This window comes from Rana temporaria, chromosome 11 (assembly GCF_905171775.1).
Source record: "Rana temporaria chromosome 11, aRanTem1.1, whole genome shotgun sequence".
NCBI classification, from domain to species: Eukaryota; Metazoa; Chordata; class Amphibia; order Anura; family Ranidae; genus Rana; species Rana temporaria.
In genome coordinates this window covers 144,330,183-144,357,334 of record NC_053499.1, presented here as the reverse complement: position 1 = coordinate 144,357,334, position 27,152 = coordinate 144,330,183, and the positions used below count along the sequence as shown (strand labels likewise).

At 45.7% G+C, this 27,152-nt stretch overlaps 1 protein-coding gene across 2 annotated transcripts; it reads right to left on the bottom strand.

Annotated features, from left to right (window-relative positions):
- Positions 1-999: 999 nt before the first annotated feature.
- On the bottom strand, positions 1,000-22,477 carry LOC120917805 (mixed lineage kinase domain-like protein). Of its 2 annotated transcripts, none has more exons than XM_040329354.1 (11): positions 22,196-22,477; positions 12,355-12,808; positions 9,962-10,051; positions 9,365-9,524; positions 8,464-8,561; positions 7,994-8,129; positions 7,679-7,763; positions 6,429-6,577; positions 3,824-3,873; positions 3,031-3,183; positions 1,000-1,305 (listed from the first exon to the last, which is right to left on the bottom strand). In XM_040329354.1, exons 2-11 carry the CDS (start codon positions 12,803-12,805, stop codon positions 1,232-1,234), a joined length of 1,446 nt encoding a protein of 481 aa, XP_040185288.1. In that variant the 5' UTR covers positions 12,806-12,808; positions 22,196-22,477; the 3' UTR covers positions 1,000-1,231. The 2 variants fall into 2 exon arrangements, with proteins under 2 accessions (XP_040185288.1, XP_040185289.1); XM_040329355.1 differs by lacking the exon at positions 22,196-22,477 and adding an exon at positions 14,312-14,511.
- Positions 22,478-27,152: the final 4,675 nt, after the last annotated feature.

The following is a 27,152-nucleotide window of genomic DNA, read 5'->3' as shown; positions in this document are numbered from 1 at the left end:
ATCAATTTGACGCATGCGCGGGATTTCGGGACGCTGGTTACACGTCATAACCAGCGGACATGTCAGATTAGGTGTACTAACCATCGGACATGTTTCCAGTGGACAAGTTTCTTAGCTTGCTAAGAAACTTTTGTCCGCTGGAAACCTGTCCGCTAGGCCGTACACACGGTCGGACATGCCCGCGGAAACTGGTCCGCGGACCAGTTTCAGCGGACATGTTCGACCGTGTGTACCCGGCCATACACACGACAAGAGAGCTTTTGGCAGGGGAAAACCAGATGCGTGTCTGCTTCCTAGCAGTTTTCCCGTCAGGAAAACAGACGGGAATCCCAACGGGAAAAAAAGGGAACCTGCTCTCTATTTTCCCGTCGGGACTCCCGGCGGCTTTTTTGCCGCCAGCTTTACTAATACTCTATGGGAAACACTGTGAGGCAGTGCCCATGGAGCATACACACGGCCAGGATTCCCAGCCAAAGCTCCATGGCAGTTTTCCTGCCGGGTTCTCGGTTTTCCCCTCAGTTTTCACGGCAAACTTTTTACCGCCGTGAAAACCGAGTGTGTGTATAGGTCTTTAGGATAAAGTAACTACAAATCAGGTGCGTTTTTTTTTTTTGGAGGGGGGGTTAAACGTTTTGAAGACACAATTTCATACTTAAGCTGATCTTTATAAAATTTCCCCTGTAAAATTGTAAAAATCAGGACTTTCTAAAAATGTTGAAAGCACTTCTAGCTAACATGTAGTGTGTGTGTATATATATATATATATATATATATATATATATATATATATATACACACACACACACACACACACACACACACACACACACACACACACACACACACAATCAGTGAGCATGGTACAGTATGGTTGGGTACAATTCACATTCATCATTGGCTCCTCGTAGAACATAATCCTTTGGAGGGCTGTCACAATAGACATGGCTCTGTTGCAGTGAAAAGTGACCAGCAATCCGTTTATAAAACTACATTATTTTCCTTTCTTCACAGATTCCGGAAATAAATACTGAAAGCACTGCACCATATCATGCAGTGGTAATAATTCCCATATCAATCCTCCATGGGTCCTCCTTGACCAATCAACCAGCTAAAAAAACATTAGCGTCCGTTATATCGGTCTGATCAAGATGAAGCATTGATTGACCAGCCAGTGCACACAATGCTTATGATAGGGGCACCAAGTTTAGAAATAGTCACATGCTGGCACACTCTATGCCGTGGCATCCTGAAGACATCCTCCTGGCCTTTGCTGATTCAAATTAACCATGAGAAGATCCACAGTTACTGAAATGACAGAAGAAATTACTTGGGATCAGCCAAACAACATCCCCGGGTAAAACATATACAGTATATCAGAGAAAGACAGACAACTCACGTGAACAAGTCCTAGCTAAACCCCCCATTAGTTTTCTGGGAGAATGTATCTATAGTGAAAGACCTTCCGAAAGCAAATGTTAATAGGGAGAGGGTTCACAATCATTCCTCTACTGGTTGATGAGCCAGATATAGGGATACGCTGGCCCTCCAGGCAGAACCCTAGGAATGGAGTGTTGAAACTGGTTTTGCAAAATACAGTGTTTGACTAGAGGAGGTGTGAGAGTCACAGGACCAGACTGATTATTCATCTCTTCCCCCTCCCCCCTTTTTCTTCCCATCCACTCCCCCCCTCCGCTTCCCCTTCCTTCCCCTCTGCCGCCACCTCTTTTTTATGCCCATTCCCTTCCCTCACCACTATCCCTCCCTTCCTACCCCTCCCTTGCCTTCTCCTTCATTCCTAATCCTCTTTCCTCCCTTTTCTTTCTCCCTTCCTTTCACGCTCTTCCCTCCCCTTTCTCAATTTCTTTCCTTTGCCAATTCTGTTCCCATCCCTTTACCCACACCCCCACACCATTCCTCCACTTATTCTTAACACTTGCGCACAGTGACCACGTGTGTTTGCACCCCCAACTAGTCTTAAGGTATGGGTTCTAGATATCAATTATTATTCACTTCATATATTTAGGAAGTAGGTCCATTCACATGGATGTCCCCCCTGGTCACCGCGGGAGACCCCGTTTGGTGACCCACTTTGTCTTCGACTGGTGGGGCCCTTTAGGTAAGCAGCTGAGCCCTTGCTCCCCAATTCACATATCGTTGCTCTTGTTAATTGTATAATCATTAACTGATTGTCAACCCAATTTTCGATATCCTCCTATTGAAGCGGCACTGGCTGCGAAACTAGTTGAGAGAGATGATTGTCATGACCCTCAAACCCAATGTGATTTTTCTCCCCTTGGGGATCATTATACTGGTGTTGTGTATGGTTTGTCACTATTTTAAATTGTAAAAATCTTTGTGTCTTATTGTCGTACTCAATAAAATGTATTTTTGTTTTTAGATTTGTTTACATTTGATTTTACCTACTCACCGGTACCGCAATAGTCCTAACACCCCCCCCCCCCTTTGGTTCTTTGGTCTGTGGACCTTAGATCCGATTTCTTTACAATCCTAAAAGGTGTTCAGTAGGGTTGAGGTTAGGGCTCTGTGAAGGCCACTTGAGTTCCTCAACACCAAACCAGTCAAACCATGTCTATACGGAGCTGGCTTTGTACACAAGGGGCACAGTTATGCTGTAACAAAAAAAAGGGTCTTCCCCAAACTGTTACCACAAGGGAGGAAAAGCAAAATTGGCTACAGTTTCTTTGTATAACCTAATATTACCATAGCCTAACCTTTCAGTGAATGCATTTGAACTCCTTCATTTGGAGGGAGACCCACATAGGTGTGGCCAAATCCATGGGCCTGTGAAGCCATGACCCCAGCCAGTTCCTAGAAGAACAAAAGCTGGTTCTTTATTTGCCCAAATCCCTCAATTGACCCAGGACCCATTCATTTGGGACTAAAATTTCAATAAATCATTTCAAATTTGGTTTGTTTTCAATCATGATGGGTAGACTGGTTTCATCCTCACGGTTTCTAGCAATCACCATCCTCATGGTTTCGAGCGAATACATTTATAAGTCTAGTTACCTCCAGCAGATGGGCGATCCTTGGGATTCCTCTGTAAGAGGCGTTTGATGAGATCACTGAACTTATCAGGACATGAAGATGGAAAGTCGTTGTCTAGTGAGGCCCACCACTTCTCCTGCATCTCCCCCAGATTGTCTGCTGTCACCTCCAGGCCTGAAGAGAACATGAAACAATAAGTGTTAAAAGGAAAGGCTCTTCTCTTGAATGACAAGTAATGTGTGTATGAGATATATAACAGGATTTCTATCCATTCACAGGAGAGGAGTTTATACACAGATACCCTCTACAGCAGGGGTCTCAAACTGGTGGCCCTCCAGCTGTTGCAAAACTACAAGTCCCATGAGGTATTGCAAGGCTGACCATTACAAGCATGACTCTCACAATCAGAGGCATGAAGCAACTAAACAAGGAGTTTATTTTAGGAAGAACACAACACCCGGAGACATAACTAGAACCTTCAGGGTCCTCATCCAAGAAACCATGAAAGCCCCCTCTGAGCCCGGTGGTGGAATGCCAGGGACCAGTTGCAAGTGAGATCCTAATAGTTCCACCTTTGGTGTCAGTAGTTTTTTTATTCTTCTTCTTTTTTTTTTTTTATAGATTTTTTTCCCTCTCCAATATACTGCATTTTCTAGAATGCCTCTTGATCATTAAAAACTATTCATGGAATTTATTTTTATAGCATTCCAGCTGCGCAGTACTTTTTCACAATTGCCCGAAACCTTTGCATAGTTCTGTATTAGGTCGGCTCAGTTTTGTACACTAATACAGGAAAGTCCGGTCATAGACTCACCATGAAAGGGCGGTTTTCCTGTAGCGATTTCATACATCACCACCCCCAGGCTGGAAGAAGAGAGGACAATTATTATTTCAAAAGACATTGATGAGGAATATCATGGCCATTGTACAGACCCCTGACCCCAAGTATACACATAATTGGGACATCCCAAGCCTCCTATGAATTAGATTTATCCTTTGTTCACACCCATGTATTTTTTAGTGCAGAAATGCACTACAGTCCATTTACCATGCAATTGGTGTAATGCCGCGTACACACGATAATTTTTCGGCATGAAAAAAACAACGTTTTCGGCATGTAGAAAAAAACAACGTTTTCCAACTTCATCATTAAAACAACATTGCCCACACACCATCGTTTTAAAAAAATGCTCTAGCAAAGCGCGGTGACGTACAACACGTACGACGGCACTCTAAAGGGGAAGTTCCATGCGGATGCTGCCACCCTTGGGGCTGCTTTAGCTGATTTTGTGTTAGTAAAAGACGATTCACGCTTTTCTGTCTGTTACAGCGTGATGAATGTGCTTACTCCATTACGAACGCTAGTTTTACCAGAACGAGCGCTCCCGTCTCATAACTTGCTTCTGAGCATGCACGGGTTTAAAACGTCGTTTTAGCCCACACACGATAATTTTTTACAACCCGAATAATGACATCGTTTAAAACAACGTTAAAAAATGTAGTTGATGGAAAGAATGACTGCCAGGATACAGGGCAGACTAGAAGCCCACGACATGGTCTGGGGGCCCTGGCGCCTTCGGGAGGACCCGCCGTGATCAGGTAAACGAGCCAACTCGATGACCCTTCCCTCTTCTTTCCTCTCTACCCCTCATCTTATTTCTTTTCTGTTCCCTCTTTCCTTCTTCCTCCTATTGTGAGTACCCTTGTGACTCCCCCTATGTTTAAACGTCTTGCAGCGCACTTACATGTATTGATATGATATGGCATCTTCGACACCAGCTCCGTGCCAGCTATTGCCTAGAAACATGCAGATGGCCCGCATTACTTACTACTTGAATACCTGTAACACAGGCAGATGTGTGCCTTATTTTCTTGTCTCTCATCATGCTGTGTCTTATGTTCCTGTATGCTGTATGTAATCTTATCTTTTCAATAAAAAGTTATTTGACCAAAAATGCAGCATGTTCGCAAATTTTTTTTGTCGTTTTTCAGAACCCGAAAAATGATGTGAAGCCCACACACGATCATTTTAAATGACGTTTTTTTAATGCCGAAAAATGATCGTGTGTACGCGGCATGAGAGTTAGGACAGACAGAGAACGTGGGTTACTACGCAGCATGCAAGCAGTTCCTGTTTCCATGAAAGAAGAACACTTGCTCTGAGCGGGTTACTATGTAGCATTCAGGCAGTTCCCCGCTTGGCTTCCTCAAAAGACAAAATTGCACAATCTGAGGACGTTGTTTGTGACCGGTCACCAGGAGAAGAGTCAGGAAGAGGTACCAGTGTCTTCACAATAAATACTTCTACATTTCATCAGAGGGAAATTTACTGAATTGTGGTAAAAGCAAAAAAAAACATGCTTGGTAAAAGAAACAAAAACTGCAATAATGTATTATATATGTCATTTACCAAATCCAAAAAAATAAATAAACACACATAAGTCCTAAGCATAAGTAAATCCTTGTTCACACTGCTGCAACTTGCAATGCAAAACAAAGTCACATGACAAGTGAAAACACATTTATTTCAATGGTGGCCTTTACAATCAATCGACTCGAGTCGAAAGCAATTTTTAAAACGTTTTCTGCATTACTTTGATGAGACTTCAATGCGACTAAAGTCTTGTACACACTGTATGAAAATCCAATGGGGATTGTCGTTTGACAGGCCGTTGTCTGAAATTCTTACCGTTAGTACACTCCTTTAGACAATTGTTTTCCAGTTTTCGGACAACAAATGTTGGACGGCAGGCTAGTAAGTTTTTGGCTGTGTGGCTGTGTTCTGATAGTTAGGTCTTCTCAGCTTACTCTGCCTATAGCTCCCACTGTATCCAGGAAACTTGAGAAGTTTCCAGATGTAAGGTGTGGAGTTATACAGATGGCAGCATGAATATTGATGCATCCCCAGCCTATCTCAGAGAGACTGGCTTTGAAGGAATGCTGGGTCTATATTCAGTGAGCACACAGAGTTCTAGGTTTTTCCTATATAGGATTGTTCCAGCCTGGCTGCGGGGCAAACTATCTGGGGGGTCCCGGGCAACATTCTTGCATCTCCTACGGGAGTAGAGTCACAGTTCTATAGAGATGTTCTTTAGGTAGAAAAGGAAAAATCTTTGGGTGTAACTCGCTGGTGTGATTTGTACCTGGCAAATTGGAAAAGATGGGGTCTCCACTCCAATATTCACTCCAGTCAAACATTTGGCCGTATTTACTAAAGAATATGCTATGGTGGTGTATGGATTATGTGTAAAAAGGAAATCAAACATTTGCGGAATTTACTATGCGCCTGCCAGGATTGTGAATGCATATGTGCTGGCAGCAGCGTATGTAAGCAGAAGTTACAAAGGTTGGCTTGCTATAAAATAAATAATCTGGTCCTATAGCAGATCATCTGAGGATATAACATTATAGCTCCTTACCTGTAAATCTCGCTGCGTTTGTCGTATGCATTGATATCTTGCCATGTCTCGGGGGCGATGTACTCCAGCTCTCTGGCCTTCTTTCTTATGACCACATTGGAGGGTCTCCCGATGGACGATTCTGTCTTGGAGAGCTCAAATCCTGACAGCTGGGGACATCAATGAATGAATTAATGGCATGGCCTATATGATTGGGAAAATTGTAGAAGTTTGGGCCTTGTGTAGAGTCACTTTAAGTCAGGGGTGCCCACCTTTTTGAAGAGCAAGGGACACTTAAGCAACTTGGTAACCGTTCGCAGGCCGCAATGAGTGGAGTGGGTGGATGGCAGCCCACTCAGCTCTCTAGAGCCCACTCTACTCTCAGTGCACCATAGAAGTCTATGGCTTAGTGCAGGTAACCCACAGGTGCACTTCTCTGTACCTGTGGATCAGTTTGAAAGCAGACCAATAACCACTGCAGAACAGATATGACCATATATACACACACTGTGATTTTAGTAATAAAAACATACCTTTAATAACTATTCTATTTTATTCCATCCCAGAGCAGGAGGTCGTGGGCCACATCAGAGGGCTCTGTGGGTCACGTGTGGCCCACGGGCCACTGGTTGGGAACACCTGCTTTAAGTAGCAGTAGGTTTCATCGTCCATCTCGTCACAGTGGAGCTCGCCCACACTGTCACGGTGGAGCTCGCCCACACTGTCACGGTGTAACTCGCCCACACTGTCACGGTGGAGCTCGCCCACACTGTCACGGTGGAGCTCGCCCACACTGTCACGGTGGAGCTTGCCCACACTGTCACGGTGGAGCTCGCCCACACTCTTTGCAGTCACTGACTTGAGTCATTGTCTGCAAGCCTTGCGTGCCAAGTGTACTACAGGTATGTCTACTCTACACATTATACACTTTGTGTACGCGGACAGACAGCACTGCCCCCCCCCCCCCCCCCCCGAGACCCTACTACAGAAAAAAACTGACAATGAAAATCCATCTCAGAAGACTCCAACCCAACTATATCATTGAACCCAGCAATTTTGTAGCTATGTACAGCTGAATGGTCTATGACAGTGATGGCGAACCTTGGCACCCCAGATGTTTTGGAACTATATTTCCCATGATGCTCAGCTACTCTGAAGAGTGCATGAGCATCATGGGAAATGTAGTTCCAAAACATCTGGGGTGCCAACGTTCGCCATCACTGGTCTATGATATTAGTCCATCCTGTTGTTGAGGATATATGATCTGGTACCTTAACACAATACGTTCCATCCACCAAAAACTTGGAGCTGCTCAGATTCCCATGGAGGATGGCTTTTGCTTCAGTCTGATGCAACCTGTAATTAGAATGACCTCAATAAGTAATGGCGGGTTATGATAAAAAGGTAAGCTATGTTCACATTCCTTAAATTGTGAGTCAATATTTCACAATTCCAACATTACTGATTTCTAACACCTAATAAATGCGGTCACTTGTCTCCTGCAGCCTCTGACCATCTCCAAGCTAAAACAGCTTTGTCAGGAAATTCAATGATTCGAATTATGAGATAAAATGGAGATGTCTCACCTGTACAGCGCTCTGGCTGCATCTAGAGCCATAAGAACTCTTAGATCCCAAGGCAAGTCCGGTTCAGCCTGTAACAGTTCCCGTAGTGTCCCTTTCTCACATAACTCCATCACCAACGAGTAGCAGGTTTCTGGGCCTGAATCAAAGGATGAGAAAGGATGAGGATGGAACAAAGACAGGAGACCAGGATATAGAGAAAGCAGTAGGGGGTGTGTGTGTGAACAGACAGGAGACCAGGATATAGAGCTAGAGAAAGGTGAATGGACAGGAGACCAGGTCAAGAGAGCTGCAGAGAAGGGGAGAGAGGATGGAGTATGGGAGCAGATATAGGAGACCAGGACAAAGACCTGAAAAAAAAATTGAAGCAGAGATAGGATATCAGAACAGAGCTGCAGAGAATCTGTATGAGAATGAAGAAGACAGAACAGAAATCGGGGATATGGAGACAGAATTTATGTTACCGTCCTCACCTGAATTATCTATACAGATCCCGTAGAGTCGTAAAATATTTAAACACTCAAATCTCTTCATTGTTTGGCTCTCAGACTGAAATGTCCTCCGAATGAATCTGTAAAACAGAGAAATGGTCATCTTCTACCCTTCCTTCCATGAAATAGAAGAGGACCGGTCTGCCTCCCATGAAAAAGAAAAGGACCGGTCTGCCTCCCATGAAATAGAAGAGGACCGGTCTGCCTCCCATGAAATAGAAGGGGACAGGTCTGCCTCCCATGAAATAGAAGGGGACCGGTCTGCCTCCCATGAAATAGAAGGGGACCGGTCTGCCTCCCATGAAATAGAAGGGGACCGGTCTGCCTCCCATGAAATAGAAGGGGACCGGTCTGCCTCCCATGAAATAGAAGGGGACCGGTCTGCCTCCCATGAAATAGAAGGGGACCGGTCTGCCTCCCATGAAATAGAAGGGGACCGGTCTGCCTCCCATGAAATAGAAGGGGACCGGTCTGCCTCCCATGAAATAGAAGGGGACCGGTCTGCCTCCCATGAAATAGAAGGGGACCGGTCTGCCTCCCATGAAATAGAAGGGGACCGGTCTGCCTCCCATGAAATAGAAGGGGACCGGTCTGCCTCCCATGAAATAGAAGGGGACCGGTCTGCCTCCCATGAAATAGAAGGGGACCGGTCTGCCTCCCATGAAATAGAAGGGGACCGGTCTGCCTCCCATGAAATAGAAGAGAACCGGTCTGCCTCCCATGAAATAGAAGGGGACCGGTCTCCCTCCCATGAAATAGAAGGGGACCGGTCTGCCTCCCATGAAATAGAAGAGGACCGGTCTGCCTCCCATGAAATAGAAGAGGACCGGTCTGCCTCCCATGAAATAGAAAAAGACCGGTCTGTGTGTCCCCAGGAACTCACTCTTCACTCTGCACATTTTGATCCTTGAATACTTTGATGGCCACAGGACTGCGGTGGAGCTCTCCACCGTACAGGAAATGGGTGGGTCGCTCCAGCAATAGGTCTCCTCGCTTCAGATCTGTCGCCCGGATCTCTTTGATGTCCCATTTCGGCCGGACACCTAGAGATAGAAAGTGGAGAATGTCACGTTGCTTTACACTTTCCTTCATGCAGCTGGGGCCCCTGGGCAGTGCCCATGTGTGCCCTCTCAAAAAGACAGCCCTGCCTATTAGCAAAAATATGGAGGCATAGAACAAACCCCCTGCCACACTCCTTAAAAGGAGAATTAAAAATTATTTAAACCGACTAGTGCTTTTTTAAACCACATCCACTTTTCTTTTTTTTATACACATCTCAAATTTTGGGTAGAGGATATAGTATGGCTGCCTATGTAAAGGTTGGGGATTAGGCCTATACTGCCCCATGTGAAAGTTGAAGATGGAGGGAATAATTTTCTTTGTAGATATGAGTGCCATTTTCTTGGCTATATCAGAAATGTCTGGACTACTGACCATACGCCTACCTGTGTGCCACGGTGCTGGTGTTCTGAGTACTTACATGCTAAATTTATTTCAGCCATTTTAGCATTCAGTTTGCTCATTTCATCCTTCATGTTGTCCATCTTGTCCTCTATCTGGGGCACATGACCTGCATCAAACAGAAATAGAGACAACGTTTTCTTACATCTTCAATTGGGTGAAATCACAGCTGTAAGCTCATATGGAGAATGCTATGGAGCTCCCGTTCTCGTCACTGAAATGATCAGCCACCAACACTATAACATTCTCCACTCTTCTGGAGTGTAGCCTCGTACACATGACCGGTTTTCCCAGCAGGAAAACTGCCAGCCGCTATTGGCTGGGTATGCCAGCCGTGTTTATGCTCCCTTGCAGTTTTCCCGACAGGAAAACTGCCCGAGAGCCCAAATGGTCAGTCCGCCCCTGCTTACCTGCTCTGTGCCATGGTTTGGCATAGAGCAGCCCCAATCCTCCTCTTCTCGGTCTTCCGCTGGTGCTCCTGGCCCCTCCCCCCACCAAGTGCCCCCATAGCAAGCTGCATGTTACAGGAGCACTCGTGTATGCTCGCTCCTGAGCCCTGCCCCCTGGCTGTGAATGACAGCAACAGGAGCCAATGACTCCCACTGCTGTACCTGAGCCAATGAGGAGGGAGAGAGCCAAGAGTCCCTGCTCTCATGCACATCGCTTGATCGAGATTGGGCTTTAAATATGTATTTATATGGAGAGAAAAGAGGTCCGGCAATTCCGGATAGCGTCAATATAAAATCCACAACTTTATTTAGATTCACACAAGACACAAAAGGGAATCCAGAGCACAGGAGTATTGGCGGATTTCAGCCACACATGGCCTTAGTCATAAGGCCATGTGTGGCCGAAACGTGTCAATTTTGTGGCCTCTTTTCATCCTGCTATTTGAACTTTTAATTTGGGTTGCACATTCTTTTAATTTCTGCCTGACTAACTGTATGCAAAAGGCTTTTTATCTTGCATGAAGGTAAAACAAAAAACACCTTCTACCTATACAACCTCTTTAAACATGTGGCCTTTGGCACTATGCTGTTAAAACATGATACATATTCTGAACAGACAGACCTTTACTGCCATTTTCAGAAGATTTATAAAAATACGATCCAGCAGTGGCAGCTGGCGCTCAAATTTTTTTTTTGGGGGGGGGCACACACAAACTGAAAAAAAAATTAAAAAAACTTCAATTGCAGCCACTGTGCCCATCAATTGCCGCTACTGTGCCCATGGCTCTAATCAGGTGCTTCCAAAAAATACCCATAGATAGATTCATACATTGCATGAATCTATCTATGGCGATAGAGGGGGTTTCAGCAGAGAGGGGTCGGCGCCCGTGGGCCCTTATGGATGCACCGCCACTGCGATCCAGACCTACTAATACTTGTCTGGAACATGAAAGATCTGTAGAGAACCCTACATACATTAGCTAGATCATTAATACAGCTCAGAAAGCATTTATGATTAAATAAATGGCAACTCTATGGGCCAGATTCACAGTCAGCGGCGTAAATGTAGGCGCGCGCATTCTCAGTATCACGTCGAATTTTCAAACTAAATAACGCCCGCTCAATGCCTAGTCGACGTGAACGTAACTTACGTCCAGCCCCATTCATGGACGACTTACGCAAACGACGTAAAACACGATGCTGTTCCGACGTTTCCGACGTCCATACCTAACATGACTTACCCCTGCTTTATGAGGGGTAACTTTACGCCAGCGTATGTCTTACGTAATCAACGTATCTTGCTAAGCCGGGTGCACGTACGTTCGTGAATCGGCGTATCTAGCTCATTAGCATATTAGACGAGGAAATCTATGGAAGCGTCACCTAGCGGCCAGCGTAAATATGCACCCTAAGATACGACGGTGCAAGAGACTTACGGCGCTCGTATCTTAGCCGAATTTATGCGTAACTGATTCTAAGAATCAGCCGCATAGATACGACGGCTCTCATTCGGACTTACGACGGCGTACGTGGCGCTACGCCGTCGTAAGTCCTTTGGGAATCTGGGCCTATATGTCATTCTACATATCAATAGGTTGGGCTATGGTCTACATCAGGGGTCTCCAAACTTTCTAAACAAAGGGCCATTTTTTGTCCTTCAAACTTTAGGGGGTCCGGACTGTGGCCAGCAGGAATGGAAATTTTGCTGTCAGTGAGAGTAAACATTGCCACATTTAGTATTAGGGAAGCAATAGTGCCCCATCGTTTGTATCAGTGTCAATGGGAGAAATGGTGCCCTATTGTTGGTGTAAACTGGCAGAATAGTGTATCATATCAGTGGATGGAATAATTCCCCCAAGGGCCAGATAAAGGCAAGCAAAGGGCCGCATCCGGCCCCCGGGCCACAGTTTGGAGACCACTGGTCTACATGATCTGTAGGGGGCAACAAAAAAAAGAAACTCACTGTTGAGGTAAGTGCGGAGCTCCTGCAGGTCTTCCTCTATATCCTTTTCATTCTGCTTCTTCCTAGTATTCTCCATGAAGAACTGAGAAAATTTATATCGGTGTTCGGCAGCCAGCAGGACGGAGATCTGGGCGGCAGCATCCCCCAGGCGGTCGTTGATTATGTCAAATTCTTCCTTGATGCTGTTGGCCTGGAGTACCTGTTTCCACCAGGCGCGGTGGGAATATTTAATGACCCAACACATGGCGTTCTCTAGCGTGGTGGCCAGCTCCTCCACCACTGCCAGCAGAGCCTTTGACTTTTCCGGCTGCTTCTCCAGAGTCCTTGCAGTCAGAAGCAACATTTTGATCCTCCTCTCTAGGCGGCGGCATTGCTTCTTGTTGGAGCTGGCCTGGTCACACAGGCCATAGATGGTCTGAGCAACAGAGAAAACGTGACCCAACGCCTCCATCTCCTGCAAAGACAAAGAGGGTTAGAGAAGGAAGCATGGATGAGTGTGGAAGGTGCAAGGGTCAGGGCTTGGTCAATAAAGGACAACTGTCCCAAGACAGACTGGTAACCCATATAGACACTGAAGATGAGGGTCTAGTGTTTTTATAGGACAATATCATCCTTAACCTCTTCCTTACCGAGTCATTGTAAAATGACGTCGGCAGGAACCCTCCCTCATATGACGTCTTGGGCTTCCCGGGCAGCTAGGGGGCACACGCGCCGCTTGGGACACGATGCGTGTGCCCGGCGGCTGCAATGATGTATCCATAGAGACCTCGTTAGTCCATAAAAAGTATAGGCTGAGTATGGTGAATATCCCAAAATGCAATAGGCTGTGCACACCTATGGCCCGGATTCAGATACGTTGGAGTCTCTATCGGCGGGGCGTAACGTATCTCAGATACGTTACGCCGCCGTAAATTAGGGCGCAAGTTCCTTATTCAGAAAGAACTTGCGCCCTTAGTTACGGCGGCGTAACGTATGAGGTCCGACGTAAGTCTGCCTAATTCAAATCTGGATGATGTGGGCGTGTTTTATCTAAATTTCATGTGACCCCGCGTATTTTACGTTTTTTACGAACGGCGCATGAACCGTTCGTGAAAGAATCCCAGTGCGCATGCTCGAAATTATGCCGCAAATCGTCATTACTTTAGACGTGAACGTAACTTACGTACAGCCCTATTCGCGAACGACTTACGCAAACGACATAAAGTTTTCAAAATTCGACGCGGGAACGAAGTCCATACTTAACATAGGATGCCCCTCATATAGCAGGGGTAACTTTACACCGGAAAAAGCCTAATGTAAACGACGTAAAAAAATGCGCCGGGCGGACGTACGTTTCTGAATCGGCGTATCTGCCTAATTTGCATATTCGACGCGGAAATCTACGGAAGCGCCACCTAGCGGCCAGCGTAAATATGCAGCCTAAGATACGGCGGTGTAAGAGCCTTACGCCAGCCGTATCTTAGTAAAATTCTGGCGTATCTTGCTTTCTGAATACAGAAAGAAGATACGCCGGCGCTTTGTAGCACTTACGCGGCGTATCAATAGATACGCCGGCGTAAAGGCTACCTGAATCCGGGCCTATGACTCTAACACAATCATTTCAAAAGTCATTTTCAATCTTTCTGATCCTCCAGCTTCATTAAAATATTCCATTGTGATCCTGCCATAAAGGTTCTTGATCAGACCTGTCGTGGGGTGATAACGTTTTGTCCTTTTAACACACACACACACACACAAACAATGCAAGGCACGGTCCACTATTTCCATCAGGAAATGCCATGCAGCCATCACCGGAGTGCATGTAGAGAGCAGGAAGTGGCTGCAACGAGGCTGCAGGAGATCAGCAGCACTGAATTAATTAGGTTTTACATTTAGTTTAAGTCTCAGATTACCCTACACCCCCAAATTGTCTTGGCTCGTAGAAGCAGGCAAAAGTCCATTTCCAGTCTAAACCTACCAGACCACCACCAACCGGAGAGACCAGAATGTTCAGTCACACGTCCGAGACTCCAGGAAACTGCTGAGAATGCATGTTTACCGTCTGACTCATTTCTTCCTCAAGTATCATGTTCTGCAATGAAGTTTCTACAGCGCAAGAATATATTCCCAGCATGCTTCACTTCTTCAACCAAGATACACCACAAGGTTCAATGTTTTCTGTACAACATTGTGGTATATGTCAGAGCTATATCAATGTATAATAATACTAGTGTGTGACATTAGAGTGTACGTTTATTGAAAAGCTTCCAAACATACAACTTAATAAAAACATATTTACGGAATAATATATATTATATATAAATAAATAAAACACACACCCACGGTATAGAAAAGAATCACAAATAAAAAAATAAATGTTGTTGCTTTTTAGCCTGAAATGAAGACAGACACCATTTTTGTTTTATCCAGCTGTATATCCAACTCTTATAACATCCAAGTGAAAGATATAAACACCAACATGTCAAAAAATAGAATCACAATTAAACACTGAGGGCCATATTCTCAAAGAATTACGCCAGCGTATCAGCAGATACGTCGACGTAAGTCCGAATCTAAGGCCGTCGTATGTTTAAGTGTATTCTCAAACTGAGATACACTTAAACATGCCTAAGATACGACGGCCAGCGCCGTTGTATCTTAGGCTGCAATATCTACGCTGACCGCTAGGTGGCGTTTCCTTTGCGGTCAGCGTAGAATATGCAAATGACTAGTCACGCCGATTCACGAACGTACGCTTGCCCGTCGTAATGTTTTTACGTTGTTTCCGTAAGCGATACGCGGCGTAAAGATAAACATGCCCCCTAGGTGGCGTACTCAATGTTAAGTATGGCCGTTGTTCCCGCGTCGCAATTTGAAAATTTAACGTCGTTTGCGTAAGTCGTCTGTGAATGGCGCTGGACTCCATTTACGTTACCGTCAAAACAAATGACGTCCGTGCGACGTCATTTAGCGCAATGCACGTCGGGTAATTTACCCGACGGAGCATGCGCAGTACGATCGGCGCGGGAGCGCGCCTAATTTAAATGATCCACGCCCCCTACCAGGATCATTTGAATTAGGAGTGCTTGCGTGGGTGGACTTTACACTACGCCGCCGCAAGTTTACAGGTAAGTGGTTTGGGAATCAGGCACTTGCCCGTTAAACTTGCGGCGGAGTAACGTAAAGGAGATACGTTACGCCGCCGGATATCTACGAGAATCTGGCCCTAATCCCATGCAGCCTATTTTCCAAAAATCTAGGGGACATGAAAGGGCAGAAAGAAAAGCTGCATACCCCGAGACTGGCAGACTGCATCTCCGGGACCCGGGACCTGACATTCCTTGGAACAATTCTCTCCACAATCTGAAGGAATTCTCTCCATATTAAATCAAGCACAGACTCTGCATCTCCGGGACCTGACATGCCTTTGTCCAGGCCTCCTACCGCCACCTTTCCCTCTCCTGACCCCAGAATTTCCTCAACCTCACCCAGAATGTTGTGCACCACCACCTTGACTGAAAAGGCCCTACACCCGCCCTCACCCCCCTAAGTGAAAACCTGACCCAGAGCAGGAATAAACTAAGCTAACTAGAAAAACCTGTCTCAAAATCAAAATCCTGGCAAGTCTGAAAAAAAGCCCCATATGCCCACTTGGCATAACAAGTGGAAAAAGAAAAACCCAGAGCCCCACCCAACGGCTTATAGACTTTTATATTGAAGGGGCACTGAAGCAAGAAATGGTCCTTCGTCTCCTCCACCACACTCCACTCTTGGACAGCCACGGTTTTCCACAGAGAGATACTTCAGGCTGCCCTTCACATAAAGTCTGCCATGGAACAATTCTCTCCACAATCTGAAGGAATTCTCTCCATATTAAATCAAACACAGACTCTCCCTCATAATAGGGCCTGGGCAATCCTTCAAGGACAGTGGCTTGCTAAAGGCAGATTCAACAACCCTCCTCCCCAGGGCCTTCCTAGAAAGAGACTTCATTTCCTCCGCCGTCACTCGCCACCGCCAAAGCATGTTCAGGCACGGAGCAGCCCAAGCCAGGAGCTCACCGCGTCAGACCCTCAGGCTTTTCACTCGCCCACTGTTCTATCTGCTCCACAGAAAAGGCCTAAACCAAGGCTGAAAAAATACCAACCCACCCAGGCCCTTCCTATACGGGCAAATTACCAAAATTATGTTTCAAAACATCAGAGAAAAGAATATCACCGGGTTAACTCTACCTAGGCCACCCAACCAACTGGGAAGGTAGGTTACAGACCTCTTAACGAGGTTCAGTCTGTTCCCCTCATAACAGCTGGAAGCTGTAGAACTTCGCAGCTGTAGATCTCCGCATAGAGAGAGACTGGAAAAATACAGACAAAGCGGACATATAAAAATACCACGATCAGGTAAGTTTTAATCAGGTCAACCTTTTCCCTGTAAGAGTTTTCAATCCTTCAAGCTGGCAACTTTGGCATGGGCATCTTTTAAGAAAAATATAAATCGCGCTACCTCAACCACCCTTCTTGCCAGACACAAACGTATGCAAGTGGGTGATCTATAGTGATATGAGTGAAAGGCTGGCTGCTATGTCAGAAGCGACCTATAATGGTCACTAAGGTGCAGCATGCAGCTACCTCAAAATCCCTCAACAATCATAGTGATGGTGATTTACAAATACAATAGACGAAACCAAAAACAAAAGGAACCTTAAATCAACTGAATATAAATTTTGGCTCTGAATAAATTAATACACAGTCCAAAATGTTGACAACAGAAAGTCCATTAGATAGCAGGTAGTATATCAAACACCCGTGCATCTGTGCCACAATACGGATTTGTTCTGAACGTGTCCAAAAAAATGTGATATCTCCTCCACCAGACTTATAAATTGGCCTCTTACCGAATTCCCACGATCCCTTATGACAGGGGATCAGAAACAGCCTATAATAGGTCCCAATCTCGCGGTTTCAGATGTACAGTCCTGAAGGATCTCGTTCTCCAGAAATTTCCAGCAGTATCAATGCCCACCATGCAAAAAACAGTGACAGCTCCACATAGTGCATTAAATGTGTAGAATTTTTTAAAAAAAGTTAAAATTGCACAGTTATGCAGTTTAAAATTTGCCTTGAATCTAATGTGCCGGCCGGTACACAAAACTCTCAGGCACCCGTCCACTGGGGAAACGTCAGGAGCTTCTTGGGTGACGACAGCGTGCCGCTCGCCCTTCGTCCGTTTCGTAAAAAACGTACTTCTTCCAGGGGCATCTTTTAGCCTGCTTACGCAGGTTTGCAAGACAGTAATCACCGGAACCAAATTTGATGACAAAAACATTAATTTGCCCGGTTGCTCTGGGAAGGCGTCCAGCAGCCTAAAGCCTTCGCCTTTCTCTCTTCTCCAGAAAACCTCACATCTATCCTGATTGATGTTTGAACCTGATGCCTCAGCATACTGCCTCATCACGTAGACCACCTCCTCTATCCTCAGAGATAAAAAACACACACGTCATCAGCATAGGCCGTGCCCCTCAGAGGAGGCTCACCAGGAATTCCCAAAGGCACTCCGCACAACGGTCCACTCTCCAACCTCCGGATGAAGGGATCGATTGCGAACGCGTATAGCAGAGGACTCAAAGGACACCCTTGACGCACACCCAAGCCAACCTCAAAGAGTTGTCTGATCCAATCATTTACAAGCATGAAGCTCCCAGCTCCTCTGTACAAGGTCTTGGGAACAACTAGTGACCACTTTAACATGCATGATGCAAGGCATGGCTTATGGCTTCCATAAGGTAACCCACCTTAATTAATGCCATGCAGCCATCGCTGGAGTGCATGTAGACAGGAAGTGGCTGCAGGAGATCGGCAGCACTGAGATGAAACTAAAGCTTTAATTAAATTAGATTTTACATTTCGTTTAAGTCTCACATTAACCCAGGGCTCGACAAATCCCGGGCGCCAGGTCGCCATGGCGACTAGAAATAGGGTCCTGGCGACTTGGCTTGGAAGGTGGGCAAAAAAAAAAATAATATTCTTTTTTTTTGTGAACTGGCGTCATCTGGTGGTGAGCTGTTGGTATTACAAGTTATTACCACCAGATGTGTGAGCTGGCGCCATCTGGTGGTGGCCGTTGGTATTACAAGTTAAGCATTACAAGTTAAACAGCAATTCTAATGTAATTTTTCACTATTTTCACTTCTTCCCTCTAATTAGAACCCCCAAACATTATATATATTTTTTATCCCAACACCCTAGAGAATAAAATGGCGATCGTTGCAATACTTTCTGTCACGCCATATTTGCGCAGCGGTCTTGCAAGCGCACTTTTTTTGGGAAAAAAATTACACTTTTTTTAATTAAAAAATAAGACAACAGTAAAGTTATCCCCATTTTTTTTAATATTATGAAAGATAATGTTACGCCGAGTAAATTGATACCCAACATGTCACGCTTCAAAATTGCGTCCGCTCGTGTAATGGCGTCAAACTTTTACCCTTTAAAATCTCCATAGGCGACGTTTAAAAAACTCTACAGGTTGCATGTTTTGAGTTAAAGAGGAGGTCTAGGGCTAGAATTATTGCTCTCGCTCTACCAATCGCGGCAATACCTCACATGTGTGGTTTGAACACCATTTACATATGCGCTCGCTGCTCACGTACGTGTTCGCTTCTGCGCGCAAGCTCGTCGGGACGGGGTGCGTTTTCTGGCTCCTAACTTTTTTAGCCGGCTCCTAGATTCCAAGCAAATTTGTCAAACCCTGCGTTAACCTACACGCCATTAAACGGTCTTGGCTCATAGAAGCAGGCAAAGTCCATTCCCAGTCTGAACCTACCAGCAGGGCCGGGACAAGGGGTGGGCAGGAGGGACAGCTGCCCCTGACGCAATGATTTATTGCAGGGATGGGGGCACCCAGACCCTAACCCTAAGGGAAAGGGGGCGCAGTTTGGCATCTTTGCCCTGGGCGCTGGATGACCTTGTCCCGCCACTGCCTACCAGACCACTACCAATGGAGAAGCTGCTTGAAACTGCAGAGAATTCATGTTCACCTCATGACTCATTTCTTTCTCAAACATCACGTTCCACAAAGAAGTCACGGGTCTACAGCACAAGCAAATATTCCCAGCATGCTTCACAAGATACACAATGTTGTTTGAAGTTCTTTGTACAACACTATGCTGTATATCAAAGTTACCTAAATTAAAGAGGAAGTAAACCCTCTAAAACATTTCTTTAAAAAAAAAAAAAAACCTGCAAGAGAAAGGCATAATGAGCTAGTATGCATGGCATTCTAGCTCATTATGAATAACTTACCTGAGATCGAAGCCCTCGAAGCAGCTCTCGTTCCTCTCCTCCACCATGATACCCAAGTGACTTCCCGGTATCGCGTCTCTGGCGCTGTGATTGTCCGGAGCCGCAATGACGTCACGATCGCCTTCACTAATGGCATGCTCAGTGCGCCTGCGCCGTTGTCTATGCGCCGTAGACATCGGTGCAGTATTTTCTGCAAATATTTCCTAAACCGTGTAGGTTTAGGAGATATTTGTTGCACCTACAGGTAAGCTTTAAACTAGGCTTACCTGTAGGTTAAAGTGGTCTGTAAGGGTTTACAACCACTTTAATAGTGTGTGACATTAGAGTGTAAGCTCCTCTGGTGCAGAGACTGATGTGACTGGCTCAGTGTTCTCTGTACAGCAATGCAGTATATGTCAGAGCTATAAAGTTGTATAATAATAATAGTGTGTGATTGCAAGAAGCACATTAGAGTGTAAGCTCCTCTGGTTTAGAGACCGATGTGACTGACTCAGTGTTCTCTGTACAGCACTACAGTATATGTCAGAGCTGTATAAAATACCTCCCAACATTTTGAGACGGGGGACGAGGGACGCCTATTAGCAAACGTATATAGGTATAGGACACGCCTCCTGCCACACCCCCTTAAAGGAGATTTAAAAAAAAAAAAAAGTTAATTAAAGGGGTTGTAAAGGTAAACGTTTTTTTACCTTAATGCATCCTATGCATTAAGGTAAAAAAAATCTGACAGCATCGGCCCCCCCCCCCCCGCGAGCACACGTTTTACTTACCTCGCCGTTTGAAAGTCCCGGGCGCGTGCTTGTCATCATGTTCGGTTCCCAGCCTGGCCGTTGATTGGCTAGGCTGGGCAGATTGATAGCAGCGCAGCCATTGGCTGGCGCTGCTGTCAATCACAGCGGATGACGCGGCGCGCCGGGGGGCGGGGCCGAGTGATACAGTCGGCGGCTATGTATCACGGGAGCACACCCGCAATAGCTTTCCACCATGCGAGGGAGCTCGCATGAACGTGGAAAGCTTTTGCGAGGAGGAGCCGAGATAGCCGCCGAGGGACCCCAGAAGACAGGGATCCGGGTCACTCAGTGCAAAACGAACTGCACAGCGGAGGTAAGTATAATAATAATAATAATATGTTTGTTATTTAAAAAAAGTTTAAAGTGTCCCTTTAAATTCACAAGGGCTTTTTTACCACTACTAATTCTTTATATTGGCTTTTAAAATTTACAAATGCAGCAATTTAGAAATTGGATGACAAGTTTAGCGCCGGGAAATACTTTTTGATAGATAAAAAGTGCATTTTATATACAACTATATAGATCAGACCAAAATGAGGGACAAATGAGAGGGACATTGCTCCGAATCAGGGACAGTCCCTCGACATCAGGGACAGCTATGGTATAATAATCATAATAATAATGACGGTGTGTAACTGTGTGGGGCATTAGAGTGTAAGCTTTTCTGGTGCAGAGATTTGCTGTGACTGGCTCAGTGTTCTCTGTACAGCACTATGGTATATGTCAGAGCTATATAAAAATAGAGTGTGATTGCAGGCAGTGGCGTATCTAGGGTATGGCAGCCATGGCAAGTGCCATATGAAGAGGGCGCTGATGAGTGGCTGGGCAGCAAGGCACTTACCAGGGTCTGAGAGTCTCTTCTTCCCTCCTCCCGAGCATAGGCAGGATCTCGTTTTTAGCACCTTTGCTAATGGACAATGGCAGCGCTATCCCTGCTGCGTTCAGCCACAGCCCTCCCCTGGTTGCCCATTACATCTGGTCAGATTGGCAGCACACAAAGAAGAAGGAGGAACATCAGTTTCTCTCTCTCTCCTCTGTGAAAACTGAGGCCTTAAGTGATGAATTTATAGGGTTCTGCATTTACCTGGCCTTGGAGGGCAGAGGAGGGATCAGGGGTCTAATAAACCCCAGATTTCTCCATAAAGAGTATATGTCACTACCCAAGGTATCACAAGGGATGATAAATATCACTAGTTTTATTAGCTGTTTTTTTTTTTTTGTTAAGGTTATCTGAAAGGTGGGTTTCAAATGTTTTAACAGGGGCGCGGTTTCAGTGCTTGCCATAGGCGCTATTTTCACTAGATACGCCTCTGATTGCAGGGGGACAGTAGAGTGTAAGCTCCTCTCATGCAGAGACTGATATGACTGGCTCCGTGATTTCTGTACAGCACTACAGTATATGTCATAGATATATAAATTGATAATAATAGTGTGTAGTAGAGAGTGACTGTGGGAGGACATTAGAGTGTAAGCTCCTCTCATGCAGAGACTGAGATGACTGGCTCTGTGTTTTCTGTACACCACTGCAGTATATGTCAGAGCTATATCAATTTATAATAGTAGAGAGTGACTGTGGAGAGAACGTTAGAGTGTAAGCTCCTCTGGTGCAGAGAGTGGTCTCTGTACACCACTGCGGTATATATCAGAGCTATATAAATGTATAACAATAATAGTGTGTGACTGTGGGGGAAGATTAGAGTGTAAGCTCTGTGGTAAGGCATAAAATAAATGTTTCTATGTCTCTGTGAACAGGACAGAAGGATTACTTACTCAGTGTCCAGCAAGGAGGTAGATGTGGAGTCTCTCAGCCCGTCTTCAGCTTTTTTTTGTTCATCTTGGAATGTGACAACTCCCAGTTCCTGTATTGCGAAACTTCGAAACTTCCACTTTCGTTAGCTCTGCTGTTTTACATTGTATCAGCTGTTGTGCATCTCATTGTCTTTCCCATTGGAATTCCTATGTGTGGTCTCTGTAGAGCGATGAAATCCGGATCAGATTATGGGATGTCTGTGTGGAGTAGAATCCGTCATACAACCATCGATCCGGATCGATACGTGGAATCAATTCTCTATGGGAGGTGGAAGTGAAAAACTCCCCGGTTGCGTCATCCCGGGAGATGAGACGTCACTATGGTGGGAATTTCCCCATTCATTTCATAGGACGATGACCCAACCAGATGATACTTAGTTTCAGTTTCTGTTTATTTATCTGTTAATTTATATAGTTAATCGTTTTATTTATTTTATTTATTGATCGGTTGATCTTCTTGAACATAGGGCTTGGTTTACCCCTTACAGATTCCATACGAGCCATGGTTAATTTTTTTAGTGTTTTTCACGCTTTCCCATGTGTCGTGTATAGGGAAGCCCATTGGGCCAGATTCACAACCAGCGGGCGCAACGTAACTTTTCTGATTTAAGTTACACCGCCGCAAATTACACAAGTTAGTGCCCGACCCACAAAGCACTTACCTGGAAATTTGCGGCGGTGTGTCCTAAATCAGTCCAGCGCAAGGCGGGCCAATTCAAATGGGGCGAGTCCCATTTAAATTAGGCGCGCTCCCGCGCCGGACGTACTGCGCATGCTCCCGACGCTATTTTCCCGACGTGCTTTGCGCGAAGTTACGTTGCGCCGAGTTTTGGGAATCGCAACGGGTAAAAAAGAGTTGCGGCGAGAAAAATAAAAGATTTGAAAAAAATTTAAAACCGACGCGGGAACGACGGGTATACTTTTGCATGGTAGAGTACCTTTACACTTTTGTAAAGGTACCCTATGTTTGCGACGGCAAACTAACACTTACGGCGACTTAACGAAGGGAAAAAGCTTTGTGGATCTCCGTAAGTGCTAATTTGCATACCTGACGCTGGATTACGACGAGAAATGCCCCCAGCGGCGGCCGCGGTACTGCATCCTAAGATCCGACAGTGTAAGTCCATTACACCTGTCGGATTTTAGGACTAGCTATGCGTAACTGATTCTATGAATCAGCCGCATAGTTAGAAACAGAGATACGACGGCGTATCAGTAGATACGCCGTCGTATCTCTTTTGTGAATCTGGCCCATTCATTTTAATGGTCTACCTACCCAACGCACAAGAAACCTAGAAAATAAGTCCCTGACTAATTTCTAAAAACACGGCGCATGGTGCACGCATAAGCAGATGGGCGTATCTCTAACGTGAGCCGGTCGTTAAGCGGTTAAAGTGGCACTGCCCATAAGAGATACCTTCATTGGGTTGCCAGCTTTACGTCTCCTGTCACTCTGCATGTTGCCAAGGTTGGTGTCCCTCCACGATGGCCTGCTACATTAACCACTTAAGCCCCGGACCAATATGCAGCCTAAAGACCCAAGGTGTTTTTACAGTTCGGGACTGCGTCGCTTTAACAGACAATTGCGCGGTCGTGCGACGTGGCTCCCAAACAAAATTGGCGTCCTTTTTTCCCCACAAATAGAGCTTTCTTTTGGTGGTATTTGATCACATCTGCGGTTTTTAGTTTTTGCGCTATAAACAAAAATAGAGCGACAATTTTAAAAAAAAAGCAATATTTTTTACTTTTTGCTGTAATAAATATCCCCCAAAAACATATATAAAAACATTTTTTTTCCTCAGTTTAGGCCGATACGTATTCTTCTACCTATTTTTAGTAAAAAAAAATCGCAATAAGCGTTTATCGATTGGTTTGCGCAAAATTTATAGTGTTTACAAAATAGGGGATAGTTTTATTGCATTTTTATTTTTTATTTTTTTTTTACTACTAATGGCGGCGATCAGCAATTTTTTTCGTGACTGCGACATTATGGCGGACACTTCGGACAATTTTGACACATTTTTGGGACCATTGTCATTTTCACAGCAAAAAATGCATTTAAATTGCATTCTTTATTGTGAAAATGACAGTTGCAGTTTGGGAGTTAACCACAGGTGGCGCTGTAGGAGTTAGGGTGCACCTAGTATGTGTTTACAACTGTTTGGGGGTGTGGCTGTAGGAATGACGTCATCGATCGTGTCTTCCCTATAAAGGGAATGACGCGATCGATGCGCCGCCATAGTGAAGGACGGGGAAGCCGTGTTTACACACGGCTCTCCTCGTTCTTCAGCTCCGGGGAGCGATCGCGACGGAGCGGCTATAAACAAATAGCCGCGCCGTGGTCCCGGATCGCTCCCCGAGCGGACCCGACCTCCGCATGTAGCGGGGGGGGTCCCGATCGGACCCCCCACCCGCTAATAGGCGAGGACGTACCTATACGCCCATGTGCCTGTACGTGCCATATTGTGGACGTATATGTACATGCGGGGGTCGGGAAGTGGTTAATGTTGGTTGAAGCATGGCTGAAGCACGGCAGCCATCTTTAAACCTGGGGACCCCAAAAGTTGTCATTCCGCCCCTGTACACTAAACCCACTCAGGCGGGAGTGGCGCAGAGAAGTGTTACGCTTGGGAGGAGGACTGTTTCCTATCCTTACGCCTGAATCTGCTATTCTCCTTTCTTCTTCAACTTTACTTTCCTCACCACAAGTTTATTGTTTTTACCCGGCTGGGTAATAAAAAGCACAGCAAAGAGCACCCTTCTAGCGGACATTCCTTTACTTCTACTAAATGCAATACGCATCATTCACCCCTAGGAATTCAGGGGAGCCATGAGGTAAATGTGCCACCCAAAACAACCAGCAGCTCCCCCGGGGGTAATGCTACATGCGTGTAAAGGCAGGCGTCCCAATACTTTTGGTAATATAGTGTATGTAAATTGTAGTATTTGATTTCATTTTTACTACAGTGATCAATCGGAAAACATAGCACTTGTCACTTTTTTGTATACTTAGCACTTCAACCACTTCCTGCCCCGGCCTATAGCAGAATGACAGCCAGGCGGTAGTTCAGTTAACCTGACTGGGTGTCATATGACGTCCAGCAAGATAACGACGGCGCACGCCCATCAGTGGTGCGGCATGTCAGACACACCGCTACACCGATCTCGGTCAGCGTGTCAAATCACGATGTAAACAGGAAGATCCGTTTATTGGCTTTTCCTCACTCGCGTCTGACAGACACAAGTAGAGGAGAGCCGATCGGTGGCTCTTCTGACAGAGTGGGGCTGTGCTGATTGTTTATCAGCGCAGCCCCCCCCCCCCCCAGCGGAAACCTGCCCAGGACCACCAGGGATGGTCACCACACATGACCACCAGGTATGCCACCCTAGACCACCAGGGATATGCCAATCAGTGCCCAGGCAGCTGCCAATCAGTGCCCATTCACAATGCCTGCCAGTGCCACCAGTGATGCCTATCAGTGCCAGCCATCAGTGCCGCCTTTCAGTGTCAGTGCCTTTCAGTGTCTATCAGTGCCCAGCAGTGCTGCCTATCAGTGCCGTCTATCAGTGCCACCCATAAGTATCCATCTGTGCAGCCTTTCAGTGCCCATCAGTGTCGCCTATCAGTGCCCACCAGCGCCACCTATGAGTGCCCATCAGTGCTGCCTATCAATGCCCATCAGTGCTGCATATCAGTGCCACCTATCGGTGCCCATTAGTGCCACCTTATCAGTGCCATTTTATTGGTGCTACCTCATCGGTGCCGCCTTATCAGTGCCCATCAGTGAAGGAGAAAACATACTTATTTACAAAATGTTATAAAAGAAACAAAGAAAAACTTTTTTTTTTCAACATTTTTGGTCTTTTTTCTATTCGTTTAGCAAAAAATAAAAACCGCAGAGGTGATCACATACCACCAAAAGAAATCTCTTAGGGCCAGATTCACAAATAATTACGGCGGCGTAACGTATCCCCTTTACGTTACGCCGCCGCAAGTTTTCGGCGTAAGTGCTTGATTCACAAAGCACTTGCCTGTAAACTTGCGGTGGCGTAGTGTAAAGACGTCCGCCACAAGCCCGCCTAATTCAAATGGGGCGTGTACCATTTAAATTAGGCGCGTTCCCGCGCCGAACGTTCTGCGCATGCTCCGTTAGGAAATTTCCTGCCGTGCTTTGCGCGAAATTATGTCGCGCCAACGTGTTTTTTGAACGGCGACGTGCGTAACGTACTTTCGTTTTCCCGGACGTCTTACACACAAAAAAAAAAATTGAAATTCGACGCGGGAACGACGGCCATTCTTTAAAATGGCTGGTCTAAATGTAAGCCATGAAAAAGCAGGCTTATGTTTGCGACGGGAAAAACCGACTAGCGACGACGTAAGAGAATGCGACGAACGCGCGTACCTTCGTGGATCGCCGTAATCAGCTAATTTGCATACCCGATGCGGAAAACGACGCAAACTCCACCCAGCGGTCGACGAAGTATTGTATCCTAAGATCCGAAGGCGTACGCCTGTCGGATCTTAGCCAAAAGCCATTGTATCTTTGTTTGTGAATTACAAATAACGATACAACGCAGCAAATTTGAAAGTACGCCGGAGTATCAGCAGATACTCCGGCGTACTTTTTCTGCCAGAAGTCCGCCAAGCAAAGTAGGAGAGTTGGAAGCTTTGGCGCATGAAGAGAACTACGAATTCATTGGCTTCATTCTTCACACGATTGACCTTTTCTATGATCGCAGTGGTAGAGGGCGGTCGGACATGCTGGAAAATCCATCTTCCCCCAACACCTTTATCTGGAGCGGAGTGTCCATCCAGCAATGATTATAATGTAATACAATGGACCCAAAATCATGATCGAATAGATGTATAACCGAGCTGAATATATGACTTCCATCAAGACCAACCTATCATGGGATA

Excerpts from the sequence above, each read along its gene's own strand:
- LOC120917805 (XM_040329354.1), bottom strand. The coding sequence starts at position 12,805 with ATGGAGGCGTTGGGTCACGTTTTCTCTGTTGCTCAGACCATCTATGGC. Across the intron at positions 9,525-9,961 it reads GGCTGAAATAAATTTAGCAT|GTGTCCGGCCGAAATGGGAC; the intron begins GTAAGTACTCAG and ends TTCTATCTCTAG. Across the intron at positions 1,306-3,030 it reads GGATCGCCCATCTGCTGGAG|TAACTGTGGATCTTCTCATG; the intron begins GTAACTAGACTT and ends CTGTCATTTCAG.